We start from the raw sequence: 18,876 nt of genomic DNA on the forward strand, positions 1-18,876 counted from the left end.
CCCTGTGTGGGTTCCACCCCAGGTGTGGGCCTCGCCGCGGCTGTACTGTCCTTCTGGCTGAACATCTACTACATCGTCATCATCTCCTGGGCCATCTATTACCTGTACAACTCCTTCACCACGGTGAGTGGCTGCTGGTCAGGGCTTACATGGGCTCAGGGGATCCCCCCAGTGTGCTCCCTGGGTCAGTCCTTGGATGAGGGGGATGGCTTGTCTCCTATAGTTTCTTCCCTAGCCAGCCACACTGAGAGCCTCCATCTAGCACTTCAGAGGCACCCCACAATTGGATCCAGTTGCCCCTTGTGTATGGACTCAGATGGCATGGGTTTGAATGCTCAGTACTATGTACCACCTGTGCGGCTTCTGGAATGAGCTTCTCCGAGATCTCACTGCTCCAGCATGTCTGTTTCTGAGCCCAACAAAGCAAGGGAAGGTCTCAGAAACACTGGGATCTATGCCATATGTTTACTGCATCATGTTTTATAAGACCCACCATTCAGGGTCCCCAGGGAACACGTGTGACTGAATTGCGTGTGTGTGTGTGTGTGTGTGTGTGTGTGTGTGTGTGTGTGTGTGTGTGTGTTGGAATATTACTCAGGCTTAATGAAGGAAGAAACTCTGACCGGTGTACTGTGGGCATGAAACTTGAAGACAATAAGGCCGTCACGGAGAACAGATGCTGTGTGATTCCATTGGCATGTGGTCCTTAAAGTGGTCAGGTTCCGAGAGACAGGAGGCATCATGGGGGATCCATGAGGATGGGGAGTTAGTAAAGCATTTCTAGAAAGTGCTGCTGCACAACATTGTGTGTGCTTCATGCTGCTGAGCTGCAGAAGGAACAGTGGTGAATCTTACACGGCCAATATGTGACCAGGAAAAGGGAGGAAATAGAAAGTGAAGCTCACCCCCGAAGTCATGTGTGAAGAGCCTAGAGCCAGGCTGGACATGGGACAGACCCTGTCTGCTGGGGTCACCCCTGTGGACACAGAGTAGCTTGGAAGCTGGTTCTGGGTGGGTGGGTTCAGATTTGGGTGGTGTGATCTTATCTGCCTGCCCCTGAGAGCCGTGAGCAGGAGCAAGGGCTGATGAGTGTGAGCAGGGTGAGTGGGGTCCCCTCTGGCTAGCCCCAGGGGCTTAGTGACATCTGTCTGTGCCTCTGCCCTTGCAGACCCTGCCATGGAAACAGTGTGACAACCCCTGGAACACTGACCGCTGCTTCTCCAACTACAGCCTGGTCAATACTACCAACATGACCAGCGCCGTGGTGGAGTTCTGGGAGTGAGTGGGGCCTGGGCACATGGCTGGGGAGGCTGGGCCAGCGGGGTGGCAACAGGGGGCTGGGGAGGTTGGGCCAGCTTGGTGGCAGCAGGTAATGTGGCTTCTCCTTCAGTCATTCATCCCTCACTGTTTCTTGAGCAATTATTGTGTGTCAGGGTAATTAGAGATCTGAGCATGCCAGCAGGCGCTGACAGCTTTAGATGGCCCAGACTGGCTGGGGATGGACAGGACAGGGAGATGGCCTGGACCAGCCTGCAGGAGGATGTGGCTGATTTCTATGACAGGTGGGATGGAGGAGTCAGTGGGACAAGAGAAGGAGTGTGTGTACAGGTTCTGTGAGGGAAGCAGCTACAGAGGGTGCCAGGTGAGGGGCTGTGCTGAGAAGCAAGGGCGAGGTGTGGGGCTTAGGAGGTCTCGGTCATCTGTTCTCCAGACAAGAGGGTCCTGTGCACTACAAGGTCTCAGGCAGGAGAGTGACCACGTGGTCCTACCTGGGACTTAACGAGGATCCCATGGGGCTGGGTAGAGCAGAGTAGAGGAGAAGGCACAGTAGCCCAGGAGTTAGAGTTGACTCCAACTCCTGGTACAATCTCTAGGATGAGTGTCATGGCCCCAAGGTCCCTGTCCAAAGTCCAAGGTCATAGTGTCACCAGGACCCCTGGGGGAAGGTATGGTCTGTGTTGGAGCCCTGGTCACTCACCTACTGCTGGCCCTGTGTGATCCTTTCGTCCTTCCTCTGTCCCCAGGCGCAACATGCACCAGATGACGGACGGGCTGGACAAGCCAGGGCAGATCCGCTGGCCGCTAGCCATCACACTGGCCATAGCCTGGGTGCTTGTGTATTTCTGCATCTGGAAGGGTGTTGGTTGGACTGGAAAGGTAGGCAAGTGTGTGCACAATGGGGGCACACAGGAGAGGGGACAGTTTTATAGGAGGAAGTGTATCCTGGGCCAGGGCCAGGACTCCTACAAGCTCCATCTAGCTTTAGTTAAGTTCCCTTCAGCTCTCTGTGCCTGGGTTCAGTCTTATGAAATGAGACGAGCCAGTGCCAGGGCCACAGATGCCACTGGGCTTGATGGAGCCATTACTAGATGACAGGTGTTGCTCCAGGGTCATTGAACCAGCTTCCCCTGGCCCTTGTTCTGCGCCACCCTGTACCCAGTGCAGGGACCCAGAGATGCCATCCTCTGTTTTGACCCACAGATGAAGGGATGGATGGCAGGAGGCATACATCTCCACGTTCAGATCCCTGCATGGTAGCTAGTTGGTTCTGTGACCATGGGCATGTCACCCTGTCTCCCTGAAACTCATTTTCCTCCTGTGAAATGACACATACCCAGTGGTTCATTGGCGCCTGTCAGGATCCCCAGCATTATGGACAGGACTTGTCATTTCCATCTCATACAAGTGCAGATGGGGACCAAGCTGGAGCATCTGGCTGGAGCCATCTGGGTGCTGACTCAGGAGGGTAGCTGGCCTCAAGTCCTGTTGATGAGTTTGGGGACAGAGTTAGAGGACTTACTCCTGACTCCGGTCTGAAGGGAGCAGAGGTGGTATGCACCCGTGGTGCAGTCTAGTAGGCCCCGGGACCCACTGGGTCCTCCGATCCTGTGCTGGAGTCGGGAGACTAGGGCAAGCAGAGGCATGTGTCGGGCCCTTCCAGGCTAACTCCAGGAAGTAGAAGAGTGAAGGCTTTGTTCAGAGCTTCGGAGGAAAGTTAGAGCATTAGCTCCCCAGGGAATAGCTGTGTGTGCTTGGGCAAGTCACAAGACTCCTCTGAACTTCAGTCTCCTCATCCGTTGGTGGCTGAGAGACAGTCTGTGCAGAATGCTGGCCAATGCCCTCTACGTGGAAATTTGGCATTTAATACCAGTTGTAACCATTGGTGGTGGTGGTGGTGGGGTGCTCAGAATTCTGGATAGTTCTCAGGGACATAGAATGGGGGCCTCCCTCACTGTGTCATTTGGGGATGTTGACCCATCTGTCTGTTCTTCAGCAAGTTTCTATTGAACACCTCCTGTGTGCTCGGCCTCCTGCTGAGCATGGAGAAGAGGGAAGTAGAGACAGGAAATGTATTAGCATGGCCTGTGTCCTCATACAACCAGCTTCTTTGCTCATTGGGGTTGAAAATCATACCTGTTTGCTGGACAAACAAAAACAAGGCTCAGAGAAGGTAAAAAATTACCCTAAGTTACACAGCCCTGATGATTAGTGCTCTTTTTTAAGTTTTTTTTTTTTTCATGGTTTGTGGCTGCTTTTCCCAATACTGAGGAATGTCAGAGTCCAATAAGAAAGACAAAGGTAACTCAGGATCTACCCATGCTCATCCCCAATGGTGGGGAAGTCACATCAGACTTGGGGGCAACCAAGGTCGCAAAGAAGATCAGTGCACAGACCAGTTTCTTAGTGATGGGTCTGACAGAAGACAGAGGCCACCATGCCCTGCCAGCTGCAGCTCCATTTCCAGAAGGTTCTTTTTTTTTTTTTTTTTTTTTTTTTTTTTTTTTTTTTTTTGGTTTTTCGAGACAGGGTTTCTTTGTGTAGCTTTGCGCCTTTCCTGGAACTCACTTGGTAGCCCAGGCTGGCCTCGAACTCACAGAGATCCGCCTGCCTCTGCCTCCCGAGTGCTTTTCCAGAAGGTTCTTAAGCAAAGTAAGTCACAAGCTAGGAAAAGTTGATGGTATTAGATTCAGTAATTGCACAGCTGTAAGTTTTCCCAAGCGTGAAATAACACTTTTTCAGATAAAAATTTGTATACAGACAGGTTCAGTGTTGCGTTTAGATCCCCGTATAGCTGGAAAGCCATAGGGGGAGCTGGCACCGCCCAGAGGACCCTCTGTAATTATAGATCGGTACTTCCTGAGACAGTGAAGCGGCGTTTAGGAACTGAGCAGGAACGAACCTAGCCTGTGTATTTTAGCCTCATACATGTCAAAGAGGTGACTCAGTCATGTGAGCCCTTTTAGCAAGGACATGTGGTCAGCCACAGAGAAAAAATGAAGAACCAAAATGTTACATGGTTGCCAGACATCTACAGAGAGTCCACTGAATGTCACAGACTGCTTTAAGCCTTGGGAAAGCAGAGATGTCAGCCATGTGTGGCCTGTCCCTCACCTAACTACTAGGAGCTGTCTGTGGGACCTTGTGTGCATGTCCACATGAACTTTAAACTTTCCCTGTCATCATATGTGTTACTTGGATAATGTAAATTAAAAAAAAGTCAAAGTGGGGACTGGGTATGGTGGCACACATCTCTAATCTCAGAACTCCAGAGGCAGAAGTAGATGGCTCTCTGAATTCCAGGCCAGCCAGGACTACCTAATGAGATCTTATCTCAAAGAAAAACAAACAAAAAGCCCCAAACAACAACAACAAAAAAAAAAATTAGAGCTCACTCCCGTAACCCAAACACTCAGAAAGATGAGGCAGGAGGATCACTGTGAGTTTGAAGCTAGCCCTGAGCTTCACAGAGAATCCCAAGCCTCTGACAGGGGTGGAGGGGGAGGGAGGCGTCTCCTTTGCAGACAGGCACCAGCCTCATACACCTGGGAGGGACAGAGGGAGGAAAGAGAGAAGACAGGAATGGCAAAGTGGACACTGAGCCAGCGCTGGAGACTCCATGGAGGGGCTTCAGAAAGGTGGGCATGCCTAGCAGTGTAGGAATCCATGTCAGGGGGTTCGGATCTGGTGCTGCAGAGCAGGTGCAGCCCTACGGTCCTTTGCTACTAGGTGGTCTACTTCTCTGCCACGTACCCCTACATCATGCTCATCATCCTGTTCTTCCGTGGAGTGACGTTGCCTGGGGCCAAGGAGGGGATCCTCTTCTACATCACACCCAACTTCCGCAAGCTGTCAGATTCTGAGGTGAGCGCTCCACCCTGCCTGCCCTGCCACTGGGTCTGCACGCTGCAGCCACCAAGTACCTGAGCGCGTCGAGCATGTCCGGTGCAGCTGAGAACTCCTGGGTGGGTGAGGCTGCGATGATGATTCTGTACTTTATCGGTTCTGAGGTTCTCATCCTCTGCCCACAGGTGTGGCTAGACGCAGCCACCCAGATCTTCTTCTCCTATGGGCTGGGCCTGGGGTCCCTGATTGCTCTTGGAAGCTACAACTCTTTCCACAACAATGTGTACAGGTGTGAAGGGGTGGGACCCGAGGCTTCCTTCCTGACCACGCCCCTGATCACACCTTCCTGGGAGAGGCACATTGAGGCCACGCCCCCGGGAATGCTTGCCAACCCCTCTGCCTCCTTGCCTACCCCGGTAATGCACACCTCTCTCGGGGCACTCTCCTCTTGTCACACACTGGAGGCCAAGCTTTTCATCTAAGACTACATTCCTTGTGGAAACCTAGCCCTGAGGCCATGCCTTCTGTAGTCACACCTACCCTGGCTATTTACATATTAGGTCCCTCTTTACCCTCTTAGGTGATCCCTTCCTTCCTTCCTTCCTTCTCTACCCCTGCCTGTCTTGCTCTGGGCCTGCCCTTCTAGGGCCACCAGACCCTCTTCTAGAGCCTTCTTTCCTTCCCTCGGAGGTCACTGCCTCTGGTCCCACTAGCCCGCAGTCAATCCCCCCTCATCTCACGGCCCCGCCCTGCTCTTCAGGGACTCCATCATTGTTTGCTGCATCAACTCCTGCACCAGCATGTTCGCTGGTTTCGTCATCTTCTCCATCGTGGGCTTCATGGCTCATGTCACCAAGAGATCCATCGCTGATGTGGCCGCCTCAGGTTAGTACTTTACCTGGGGAAGGCAGATCGATCCTGCCATGCCGGTATGGGCTGTCGTGAGGATGTGTGTGGGTCCAGCTGGGATGTGGTCACCTCCACAATACAAAACTCTTCGCGCTAGACTTTTGCCATAGCTCTAAAAACACTGTCACTGTGCAGGTTGTACCCACTCTGCTCCCCTGGTTACTAGTACCAAAGCCAGGAAGACCCTCAGTGCCTGACCCCTTTCCACTTTGGGCTGTGCAAGCCACAGCAGGAGGGACTTTGTACCTGGGGGAGACCCCTGAGGTTCAGGGATGTGATGTGACTTGCCCCTTGTGGAATCGGGTTGGTCATGCTCTCTGCTGAGGTTCCTGTCTCACCCACAGGGGAAACTTCTCCTCCAATCCCACTTTCCTGGAACTCTCCAGACTCTCACTTCCCCACTCTGCCCTAGGGCCACCCTCAGGAAGATTACAGTATCCTCACAGGAGGTTTCTCCTCAACTCTTAGACATCCCCTCTGGGGCCTCCAGACCTACACCCACCCTTCCAGGCCCCAGACAGACGTCCCACATCTACTCCACCCTGTAACTTCCCACCTCGTGAAGGCTTCAGCTGCCCTAGGCTGAGCAAAAGCCTCGGCCTCCTCCTACCCTCCCCCACCCTCCCCCACCCTCCTCCCACTCTCCCCCACCCTCCTCCCACCCTCCCCCAGCTCTCTACAAGCCATCATTTCCAGTGTCTGTCCCCCACCTGCCTCCTTCATGTCTCTCCATCCAGCCTCTCCACACCTGCACTGTCCCTGGCACTGGCCAGGTCCCATGGTCTCTCCCTGGAGGGTGGCCACAGCTCTGTACCACTGTCTGTCTTCCCTCTCAGTACTGGCTCTCACTGCTTCCTAAGGGATGGCAGTACACACACAAAGTTACCCAGAGGATGAGCTGAGATCAAAATGAGCAAGTGATGGTGTGTGGGGTGTGGGGTGTGCTGGGTGTGTGTGCCGAGTTGTCAGGTGTGCCACCTGGTGTGCCAGGTGTGCCAGGTGTGCCGGTGGCACTCAGCCTTTCTCTTTCCTCTGTTTTGTCCTCCCCACCAGGCCCTGGGTTGGCATTTCTGGCATACCCTGAGGCTGTGACACAGCTGCCCATCTCTCCCCTCTGGGCTATCCTCTTCTTCTCCATGCTGCTGATGCTGGGCATCGACAGCCAGGTGAGCTCCTCCCCGCAGCACCGTGAGGACCCCCATCAGGACCATCCTGGTCTTGATGAGCCCCTGCAGTGCCTGGGGAGGCCTGACCCCAGCCCATCCTAGCCCTGCTGTCTGGCTATAGGCCTCCTGTCTTCCCCTACAAGGCCAGGTTTTGCAGCTAGGTGGGTGGGTAGAGGCTGGCTGCAGCAGGTGGCTGACCCCATCCTTTTCCCAACAAGTTCTGTACCGTGGAGGGCTTCATCACTGCCCTGGTGGATGAGTACCCCAGGCTCCTCCGCAATCGCCGTGAGCTCTTCATTGCTGCTGTGTGCATCGTGTCCTACCTGATCGGCCTCTCTAACATCACCCAGGTAGGCCCGCCAGCATCTGCCACGCCGCTGATTTTCCCCAGCACTTGCTTGGCACATCTTTTCAGGCCAGGAAACAGGTTCGCTCCCAAGACCCAAAGCTCTGCAGCCCGCGGGCCTCCTTCCTCCGGGTTAGCCTATGCCACTGTCTTTGTCTCTGCACTGAGCACCCACACGCCAAACCCTATGAGATCCACGGGGTCCCAGACTGATGGAAGAGGCAGAATTTGAACGAGAAAGTATAGGGTACATCTAGAGAATGTAGCCGTCTAGCCAAACCACCTGCTCTCTGGAGGAAGGGAAGGGGGTGATGAGGGGATGAGGGGAATGAGAAGGGGATGAGAGGATGAGGAGACAGAGGGGATGAATGAATGGAGGGGTGGGGGGATGAGCTTGCAAATGCTCACAGAAATGAGTCAGAGTCAAGTCATGAGAGGGGTCTCTGACAGGGACACACACCAAGGCCCTTCTGTTTATCTCAGAGAGAAATGCCATGCACACCTGCTGTGGGATGGCATGACCCCAGGATTCAGCAGTTATCATGATGGGCACTGCCGTGTTGGCTTTCTGGAGGGGTGTGTTTTATGGGTCAAAACTAACTGGTTTAGTAGCTAACTTCTTTCTGAGAGAAGCACCAGGAGAGAAATGGATAGGAGGATGAAGAGACCAAGGTAGCAAGGAGAGGCCTCTCTAAGCAAATGGCCATTGAGCTGAGACTTAAGAGATGAGGCAGGGCCACTGCTGGGGTGGGGGTGGGGTGGGTTTTAGGGAGCAGGCAGAATGGACACCATGGCCCTGCTGTAGGAATGCATCTGGGGAGCTGGAGAGACGGGAGAGGCCACTGTGGTGGAGGCAGAGAGCGGGAGGGTGGATGGAGCCGTCAAACCAGGCCTTGCAGGCTTTGCGGTCAGATTTGATTTAAAATGATAGCTCTACCTACTGTTTAGTGTGAGTCAGGAGCGGGGTTAAGCAGGAAAGAAGAATCGCTGATATGTGCTGGGGATGACTCTGCTGCTCTCCAGGCCTACTCAAAGCCCACTGGAAATGGTGCATCTCCCCCACCACCCAGACAGTGAGCAATCATAGACCCCAAGTGCTGGCTTTACCCTGCCCTTGAGCTGTCCTGCTGCAGTGTGCCTGACCCCAGCCTCTTCCGGCTCTTGGGGCTGGGGAAGTGTGTGCAATGATGGAGCTATGTCTGCACTTTATCCCTTTGTCTCTTTCAGGGGGGCATTTATGTCTTCAAACTTTTTGATTATTACTCTGCCAGTGGCATGAGCCTGCTGTTCCTGGTTTTCTTTGAGTGTGTCTCCATTTCCTGGTTTTATGGTGAGAACCAGCCCTCTTCCCTCATTTATCCATCTATCTATCCATCCATCCATCCATTCGTTCATCCATCCATCCATCCGTCCATCCATCTACCCGTCCATCCACCCGTCCGTCCATCCATCCATCCATCCACCTATCCACCTATCCATCCACCAATCCATCCATCCACCTATCCATCCACCCATCCATCCACCCATCCATCCACCCATCCATCCATCCATCCATCCATCCATCCATCCATCCATCCATCCATCCATCCAATCACTGTTCATTAATGATATCTTGACTATTAAACCATTATTTTGCCTTTATAACACTTCCACAAGCTTAGTTAACACAGGCACTAGCTACCCTGTTTAGAAAGTGTGGCTGGGACAGCTGCATACACTCATTTAAAATGCAAGCCAGGGCATGCAGAGATGGCTCAGAGGTTAAGAGCACTTGCTGCTCTTGCAGAGGACCTAGGTTCAGTTCCCAGCACCCCCGTGAAGACTCACAACCTCCCGTGACCCAATTCCTTCTTTTTTTTTTTTTTTTTTTTTTGGTTTTTTGAGACAGAGTTTCTCTGTGTAGCTTTGCGCCTTTCCTGGGACTCACTTGGTAGCCCAGGCTGGCCTCGAACTCACAGAGATCCGCCTGCCTCTGCCTCCCGAGTGCTGGGATTAAAGGCGTGCGCCACCACCGCCCGGCCCCAATTCCTTCTTTTGGCCACTACAGACACTGCATAAATATGGTGCATACATATATGTAGACAAACACTTATACACATAAAACAAAAATCAGTCTTAAAAATTTAAATGCAAGCCATCATAACTTCGTAAATTTGAGGATGAAAAGATTGGTTTGAAATTTTACCAGGGAGCTGGTGAGATGGCTTAAAAACGCTTGCCACCAAGTCTGGCAACCTGAGTTCAAGTCCCTGAACCCACCTGTGGGGTAAGCTGTCACAAGTTGTTCTCTGACTTCCACATGTGCCTCCCCCGCACACAAACAAAATAAATAAATGTGGGGGAAAAAAGAAAAAAATTTATCTGTAGAACTATACAGTTTTTAAAGATGTACTTCATGACTGTAAGACTATGTATGATTACAGGTGTGAACTATTTTAGAGCAAATCACAAAGGAAGAGTCTAATTTATTTGTGTCTTGTGGGGTCAGAGTTCCCCAAATGACTGCCTGGGAGTCCAAAGATGTAAGAATGTCCTTCCCAAATGCCAGCTGTCTCGGCAGGATGTGCCTTCCGAAAGAGTCCTCCACCTGCACCCCATCACCCTCCTCCCAGCCCTGTCCCCTCCTCCCTCCTACTGGGTCGCCCTGCTCTGCGGCTTTCCACGGTGAGCAGTGACCTGCTCCGTTCTGAGGGCTTCAGGTTTTCTTGTATCATTATCATTGATTTACTAAATTCAGAGTTTCTTACAATAAGTTTCTCACGGTAAGACCACCACGGGGAAATGTGCCCCTGGTAAAGCCACTGAAGGCGTGGCTGGGACAGGGTCTGGGGGAGGGGCGCTAGGCAGGCGCGTCTTTACGCACTTACGTGTTCTGGCGCTATAGGAATTGATTAAGACCAAAGCACGTGTCCCACGTAAGAAACGAGGACACTGGGGTTCGTAGGAGTGAGGGGATTTGCTCATGGCCGCCCCTGGAAGAAGTGGTAGAATCGGGTCCTGGACTACTGTCCTGGAAGCTCTCCCTGCCTTCTGCTTCTTCCTCCAATGTCGCAGGTGTCAACCGCTTCTATGACAACATCCAGGAGATGGTTGGCTCCAGGCCCTGCATCTGGTGGAAGCTATGCTGGTCCTTTTTCACACCCATCATTGTGGCGGTAAGGATGGGGCTTGACTAGCCACTGGGATGAGGCTAGCCCATGGGGATGAGGCTAGCCCACTGGGGTGCAAACATCTCAAGTCCCTGAAGAAAACTTTTAGGAGTAAAGGCAGGATAAAGCTCTCCAGGTCTCCTGCTCCCCCTGAAGTAACACTTCCCCCTACTGTTTGCTGGACATCTGTGTCAAGCCCTGCTCGGGAACAATCGCATGACTATCCTCACAGCCTCAGCTAACCAGAATGTTGTCCCGAGTCACCAAGAGAGAATTGAGCTGGCCCAGCTCAGCCTAACCCAGGAGCCCAGGTTCCTGCCATGCAGAGGCTTCTCTTCCTCAGCAAGGCTCATTCCATCCTGAGGAGTGATGAGGTCCTGAGAGCCCTGGCAGGGGCACCTCGGGTCCTTGAGATGGGGACTGGGCTGCCGCCCGCCTATATTGTGCCCTGTATCATGGGGACCTGGAGAGGCCATCCAGCTCACTATACTGGCTAGCGTGCAGGCAAGGACCTCCTGTCCAGGCCTTTTCCAGAAAGGGGGTTCTGCTTTAATGCCTCACCTGCACAGTGGCAGAATAGCTACAATGGAGGTAAGGCCTTGCTTGGTCCAGACCCCGGAACTGACCATCATGCCCTTCCCCATCCACAGGGCGTGTTTCTCTTCAGCGCTGTGCAGATGACACCACTTACCATGGGAAGCTACGTTTTCCCCAAATGGGGCCAGGGCGTGGGCTGGCTCATGGCCCTTTCCTCCATGGTGCTCATCCCCGGGTACATGGCTTACATGTTCCTCACCCTAAAGGGCTCTCTGAAGCAGGTAAGGCCTTATGCAACCCAGGGGAGCTCAGGGTCTAGTTGAGAAGGCCTGAGTCGGCAAGCCAGTGCCATTTAGAGTGACAGAGTCCACCTCTGAGGCACTGGGAACCTGCCTGGGTGGAGGAGGATTAGGGTGGCCTCCTGGAAGCCTGAAGATAAGTCAATCTAAGTGGTGGACGCAGGAAGAATGTTCTTAGAAGGGAAGGATGGGAAGCTGGTACGAAGGTCAAGAGGTCAAAGTGCCGTGAGGTAAGCTGGAGGGAGATCAGTGTGGCTGGGAGGAGGAAGGGGGCGGGGCCAGAGTAAGCTGTGTAAGAATCTGAAAGGAAGGCAGGCAGGGGAACAGCATGTGCAAAGGCCCAGAGGAACAGAAGAGGGCAACGTGGCTGAAGTGGCTGAGGCAGGGAGACGTGGAGATGGGCAGACACTGGAGTCTGAGAGGTGGCAATGGCCAGCTGGGGAGGACCTAGTGGGATCTGGCTTTTACACTGGATGAAATGGGAGTTTATTGGGCCCTGCAACATGAAGGGGGGGGGCATTCTGACCAGCTTCCTGCTGCTGTGCTGAGGATGGAGGGGAGACGATGTCAAGAAAGGCATCGGAGGACCAGTCAGGAGCCTCTGGGTCACGCAGATGAGAGCAGGGCGTTCTGGCCAGGTTGCCTCCACCATGTGGGACATTTAGCTCTCTAGTGAGGAAGCTGGAACTGGGTTTGGTGGAGGAAGAGGGATGGGAGGGGCTGGTCCCCACTGCAAGGGCTGGTCACCACCACCCCTGTCCACAGCGCCTCCAGGTCATGATTCAGCCCAGTGAAGATATCGTGCGCCCCGAGAATGGTCCTGAGCAGCCGCAGGCTGGCAGCTCAGCCAGCAAGGAGGCCTACATCTAGGGGGACAGCCCCCTCGTCACCCCAGCACTGGCACCCTGGCCTGGCTGTACCCACACCCCTTGAAGACTGAAGATGCTCTCTGTCTCCACCTACCTCAAGGGGCAGGTCCAGACACCATCACCATGCAGAGAGGGGAGGTGGGGGACAGTCTGCCCCTGGGTGGGCCCTTCCTGGGCAGCCACCCCTGGGGCCTTTCACAGAGGCCTGGTGACTTTTCCCTCAGGCCCCACAGCAGGAGCAGGTCGCTGGCCTTTGTAACTGCCACTGTAGCTCATTTTTTATGCTGCCAGAGAGGGTGGCAGCTGAGGCCACCCACTCCTGGCTTTTAGTCATATTCAGACTGTTGCCCTGTGCCCCAACCGTAGACTGTTACCCAGACTTTCCTGTCCACCTTGGCTCCGAACTGATCACGGACTGGGACGACGACATTTTGTTCGTGGCCAGTCTCTTTCCTTCTCGATTTCTCCTTCCCGAGGCAGCTTCACAGGTCCACCCCCAGACATCTCTGTGGCTGTTCACAGAGCAGTACGGAGAGGGTCCTCTGTCCCTGTGACCCTGTGACCCGGGCAGCTCAGTGCCCCCTGCCCCACCTCCCCAGGTGACATTAACAGCAGCAGCCTATCCAGAAGGGCCCTGTGTGCTGAGAATTAAAAAAAAAAAAAAAAGCCACAAGCACAATTGCCTTTTTCTGGTCCCCATTCCAGGACTTTCCCCAAGCGGGAGCTGTGGTTCTTCCAAGCTGCCCCATTTTGCACAAACAATGGCCAAGGAAACCAAGGTCGGGGTTCTAAATTAGGACCCATCCAGCTGGCCCTGGGTTCTCCCTTAGATTACCACTGCCACTCTGTTCTGCTGTCCTCCTCACCTTTCTGAAAATGCCTCAGATCTATATGACCACTAATGGCGCAGGCATAATCCAGAGGCTCTGCCCACCCTACCCTGACACTGAGCTTCCCTTGCTAACCTGCTCCAGAGGGAATGTTACATGTCCCTTCTGGCCTTGGGCTCCGTGTAGGTGAAGCCAGTGGCGACAATTTCTGGAAAGTTCCAGCAGCTCAGCCTCTTTCCTCTGCCGAGAGGATGGGCTCCCATGTAGCCAAGCGTATGTCTTGTCCCGTAGCTCCTTAGCTTGATAGCTCACAAACTGTGTTTATGACTAATCCTTAATAACTATGGTGAATAACTGTGACCGTGGGTTGTTTTTTTTTTTTGAATCTCTTGTCCTTCTCATCCAAAAGTGACCAGCACACCAGTTCTTGCAATAAGCTATCCCTCAGAGCATTAAGCACACTCTAGAGAATGCAAACATGTATGCACATAGAAATGCACACACATGCACACCCATCCTCACATGTGGCATTTAGCATCCCGTGTGATATTGTGTAGGCAGTAGGCAATCTACCAGCTCTTCTCGAAGACACCCGCAAAGGGGTCATGTGATTGAGGAATCGGCCTGCTCGGTGGAGACTCTGTGACCAGCTTGCACAGGTGCCTGTCATCAGAGTCCCGGGTGTGGAATGCAAGGACCCTCCACTGTGTCTCGTGGCCCCGCCCCTCCCCCACCTGTGTATGAAGCCCTTTAGGATGAGGGCAGGAAATTCCCTTCTTGCTGCTTGCTGTTCTTAGATGTGAAACTGAGAACGTGTATTTCTGAGATAAATGCAGTCTATTTCATGTCTGTAAGCACCTCTGAGATGTTTGGCAAGAAATCCCCCGATTTCCACCCAAACTTACCTTATAGAGCACAATATTAAGGGTCGTAAATTACTGTGAGAACTGTGAATATGTGTAACTTTTCTTTTTTAGTTTTTGCCCAGAGGGAAAAAGATAATTGTATTATCATATATGCTTTTTTTTGCAATAAGGATTTATTCTCAGAACACCAAGTAAATTTATCTCTATATAAAAAGTATATGTAATATATGACTATTCAGACTATATACAGAGCCTGTTTTAAAAAATTTACAGTATTATTTAGTAAAATTATCTGTTCTATGGACCAAATGTAAAATATTTATACATGAAGATGTGTTTTAAATGTCTATAAATGATATCACAACTAGAGCACGGGCGTTATGTAAGTTTCTAAGAATTTAGAGGAAAAATAATAAAGGTTCTATGATATTCACTGTATTAGTTACTTTTCTGTTGCTGTGACAAAAATACCATGACCAACCAAGCTTACAAAAGAAAAGGGTTAAAAGCCCAGGGTGTCACACACATAATCCCAGCCTTCAGGACACTGAGGCAGGAGGATCCTAAGTCCAACATAGCCTGGGTCTCATAGAAGGTTTGAATCTAGCCTGGACTACATAGACCCTGTCTCAACAAAAAAGACAGCCAAGGATTTTTCTTTGTTTTAAAGTTTTTAATACAGTTTTGGGGTGTGTGTGTGTGTGTGTGTGTGTGTGTGTGTGTGTGTGTGTGGTTGTGTATGTGTGTGTGGTTGTGTGGTTGTGTGTGTGTGGTTTTGTGTGTGTGTGTGTGTGTGTGTGTGGTTTTGTGTCTGTGTGTGTGGTTGTGTGGTTTTGTGTGTGTGTGTGTGGTTTTGTGTGTGTGTGGTTTTGTGTGTGTGTATGTGTGGTTGTGTGTGTGTGTGGTTGTGTGTGTGTGCACACGAGAGCAATGGATTTGGGGGTGTTGGTCGTTGTTTCTTCCTTCACCATATGGGTTGGAGGGGATCAAACTCAGGTCGTCAGGCCCAGGGCCAGTTTTCTATTGTTTTGTTTGCATGTCTGCTTATTTAGTGTGTGTGTGATTGTGCGTGCATGTGGAGGTCAGAGGGCAACTTTTAGAAGTTGCTTCTCCTGAACCATGTCCGTTCTGGGGGTTAAGTTCAGGTCATCAGACTTACTGGCGAGTGTTTTTAAATGCTGAGCCCATCTCACCTGCCCTAGACAGAGATTTTTAGGTCAACTGGGGGCCGTATCCTCAGAAGGGATTGTGGGACCCCAGCCTCACTCTAGAGTCCATTTTCTAGAGGTCATTTCCCCCTCTCACACATACTTTTAGTATTGCTACCTACCATGATGTGATGCAACCAACGCCTGAGGGTCCTCATCAGAACCAGCACCTTGCTATCCGGAGTTTCAGCCTCCGAGGAGAACATGGAAAGGCAAGAATTGGTTCAAATATCTGTTTGCAGTTTGGCATAGTGGTACCCACCTCTACTCCTATGTTTCAAACACAGTGTTTTGAGTGTGTGTCCTCAGTCTTAAGGAAGAAAACACAAAGCATGGTGGGTAAGCAGCAGACATGGGGGCAGGAGCAGGAGGCTTTGAAACACAAAGCAGAGAGAGCAAACTGTAAGGACAGGGTGACCAGCCGGGCACCAAGAGTTCAAATGCCGGAGACTCTGGGGGGTAGTTCTCTTCTTTTTTTTTAATTTGTGTGTGTGTGTGTGTGTGTGTGTGTGTGTGTGTGTGTGTGTGTGTGTGTGTTTATTATAAGTATGAGTGCTCTGTCTGCATGTATGCCTGCAGGCCAGAAGAGGGCAGCAGACCCAATTATAGCAATTATAGATGGTTGTGAGCCACCATGTGGTTGCTGAGAACTGAACTCAGGATCCCTGGAAGAGCAGCCAGTGCTCTTCGCCACTGAGCCGTCTCTCCAAACCACCACACATACTGCAGACATCCCTTTCTTAGGGATGGGAACATTACAATAGTCCCTTTTCTTGAAACAACACAACAAGGACACAAACTGATTCTGTCCCAGACCAGGAGAGATTTGGGCTCAAAACCACTTCAGTAAAGCCAGACTTTCCTCAAAGAATGAGTAACAACAGGAGGAAATTACTCGGAGTTGTGTTGTAGAGGCACTCCCAATTGCATCCGCCAAATAAAGATCTAAGCTGGGGGGTAATTAGAAGCACATTTGGTGACATTGACTTGATGCATTCTTCAGAATTTTAATTTTTTAATCCTATTTAGGAAAATGTGACTTTGGCAGAGATGTTACGAGAATAGCTGGTCTCCTAGCTGTGATTCATCCAGGTCCACTAATTGTAGGCATGCCATATTCTCTGGCTCTACCCACCACCTCTTCACCGTTCTTCCCTTCCTGTCAATCAGATCAGTCTGGGATGAGAAACTGCTATGAATGCCATGGAATAAGAGGTTTATTAGCTGGGCAGTGGTGGTGCACCCCTTTAATCCCAGCACTCAGGAGGCAGAACCAGATGGATATCTGTGAGTTTGAGGCCAGCCTGGGCTACCAAGTGAGTTCCAGAAAAGGTGCAAAGCTACACAGAGAAACACTGTCTCAAAAAACAAAACAAAAAACAAAAACAAAAACAAAAGGTTTATTAAGGGATATAATCATTAAATAATTTCAAGAAGGTTTGGAAAATAAGAGCCTCAAATGGGTACTTGAGTGACCAGTGACTATATTCCACAGTCCTTGCCACCTCTTTGGCATACTGCCTCCAGGAGCTGCCCCACCAGCATAGCACTCCACTGCACTCCGTGGGTGGGTTCAGAACAAGACTCAAAACCTGTATGAGGTAGGCAAAAGCATCCACCACTCAGTCATCCTGGCCTCTGAGAGGCCTAAGAGGTCACTCTCCACTGGAACCGAGAACTTGCTTTGAACCCTAAAAGAAGACCCTCAAAGAAACATGAGTTGGGTTGGTGAGATGTTCAGTTTCCAAAACCCACATGATGGAAGGAGAGAACCGATTCCTTCAAACTGGATTCTGACCCCTGCCCACCCCCAGCCCACACCTGTAGATCACCTCCCTTAGTCTGGGGAGCCCCTCTCAACCTTCTGCAGTCCTTCCCCTGCCTGTCTGGTTCCAGGCCACCCTGAGATGAGGAGCTCTGAGTGCCTGTGGGAGACCAGCTCCCACTTTTTCACCCCCAGGGTACTCTTGAGGAGTGAGGGATAAGAGATTTAGATAGAAGGATAGAGGGGAGAGAAACAGATAGAAACACAGGATAGCCTTGGTAGGGCCTGGATCCTTATCCACTGGCCCCTTCTGTCCCTTCTAAAGGGTTTTTAAAGGAATGCCAAGGGGTAGAGCAAAAGACCTCCCCCTAGCACAGCCAAGTGCAAACTATTCCAATCACCTAGTAACCATGCACGTGGTCAAGCAATCCTCTAATGCAGCTCCGCTGGGTAAAGCAAGCTCAGATCTCACTAGGAATTTTTCTGGACCTCCACAAGTGCCCACTGTGATACACCCTCAAGCCAGGAGGGAAGAGATGGCATTGGCCTGAGGCTGAGCCCCTGTGGATCCGGAAGTCATGAGGCGCCTTTGCCCTTTGTTCTTGGCTGTGGTTTCAGGCTCTCCACACCAGCGTGGAGAGCTGGCCCACACAGGGAAGGCCTAGCCTCCTGTTGCTCACAGATACCAGGCAGAGTAACCTGGCACTTGTGAGTGCCCGAGCTGTCATATGTCAGAGCAGGTGGCAGACAAGGAGCCTGGGCTCCTGCCTCGCGTCCTCTAGAGCATGGGCAAAGGCCACCAGACAGTGGTGTTCTTGGAAGGCAACCCCAACTCATGCAACATGGCGTGGAAGAGGTGATTAATTGCTAAGCCATTTGAGAATGACTTGCTGATGTTTGGGTTCCCCTCTTAAAACTATCCCGAGCCTTCTTTGAGCAAGGGCGTCCAGGGAACTTTACAGGGACATAATGCAGTTGCCTAATTCCAAGTTCACATCGAGTTTCCCTGACTGTCCCTAAGGGTATCTTGTAGGGGAAAAGGGCCAGCCAAAGAAACTCACCCTGGGCCTGAGAGCAGAGCCAGTGAGAGAAACACACTTTAACCCTGAAACCAGAACCAAAGAAACACACCCTGACCCTGAAACCAGTGCCAAAGATACACTTTGGTCCCGGAACAAGAGCCGGTGAAAGAAACACACTTTGGCACTGAAACCAGAACTGAATCTGCCCCTGACCAACTGAGCATGAAACCAACCAATCCCTGAGCATAAAACTAACCAATCCCTGAGCACGAAATCTAGCCAATCTGAGCTTATCCAAGCTCAAGGGGATTGAAATCCGACCAATTCCCACCCTGAAAATCTTCTCCCTGGAAAAACTCTGCCCCTAAGAAGCCCTATATAAGCCCTGAGTCTGTTCCGTTTGCTGCCGCCTCTTTCCACCCTGGCAGAGGCAGCACTTCCTGGATTCTTCCCTCCCAATAAATCTCTTGAACGAGATTTGAGTGAGACCTTATTTTGCAGGAGCAGAGATCAAGCCTGAAGAGAGCAGATCAGAGCAAGGCTGTAACACTTTCACTGGGGAAACCTAGCTGAGCAGAGTGGTTGCACTTTGGGGACCTGAGCAGAACTGTAACACCTTGGTTGGGAAACCCTCCCCTGCCAGGGCAGAGTTGTTACATTGGGGTAACCTTTCCCCGAAGCCGCTACACTTACGGTGGTATTCCTTGGGTATTCCTTGGCTCCCGACTACCAGGATCCCTTTCCATCCCAGCTGCAATGCTTACATGCCTTACAGTGACTTTAGGA

At 51.7% G+C, this 18,876-nt stretch overlaps 1 protein-coding gene across 2 annotated transcripts in view; it reads left to right on the forward strand.

The window, feature by feature from the left end:
• Positions 1-14,533, forward strand: part of Slc6a1 (solute carrier family 6 member 1) — a 34,893-nt gene extending 20,360 nt beyond the window's left edge. For both annotated transcript variants that reach the window (XM_015988568.3, XM_076567630.1), the window contains exons 5-16: positions 23-123; positions 1,169-1,278; positions 2,025-2,157; positions 5,008-5,142; positions 5,310-5,413; positions 5,885-6,009; positions 7,087-7,199; positions 7,418-7,549; positions 8,773-8,875; positions 10,600-10,700; positions 11,345-11,512; positions 12,296-14,533. In XM_015988568.3, coding sequence (XP_015844054.1) covers positions 23-123; positions 1,169-1,278; positions 2,025-2,157; positions 5,008-5,142; positions 5,310-5,413; positions 5,885-6,009; positions 7,087-7,199; positions 7,418-7,549; positions 8,773-8,875; positions 10,600-10,700; positions 11,345-11,512; positions 12,296-12,400 — 1,430 coding nt within the window. In that variant the 3' untranslated portion in view covers positions 12,401-14,533. The remainder of the gene's footprint in view (positions 1-22; positions 124-1,168; positions 1,279-2,024; positions 2,158-5,007; positions 5,143-5,309; positions 5,414-5,884; positions 6,010-7,086; positions 7,200-7,417; positions 7,550-8,772; positions 8,876-10,599; positions 10,701-11,344; positions 11,513-12,295) is intronic.
• The last annotated feature ends 4,343 nt before the right edge of the window (positions 14,534-18,876 follow it).

The sequence above is a fragment of the Peromyscus maniculatus genome, chromosome 3, assembly GCF_049852395.1.
Source record: "Peromyscus maniculatus bairdii isolate BWxNUB_F1_BW_parent chromosome 3, HU_Pman_BW_mat_3.1, whole genome shotgun sequence".
NCBI lineage: Eukaryota > Metazoa > Chordata > Mammalia > Rodentia > Cricetidae > Peromyscus > Peromyscus maniculatus.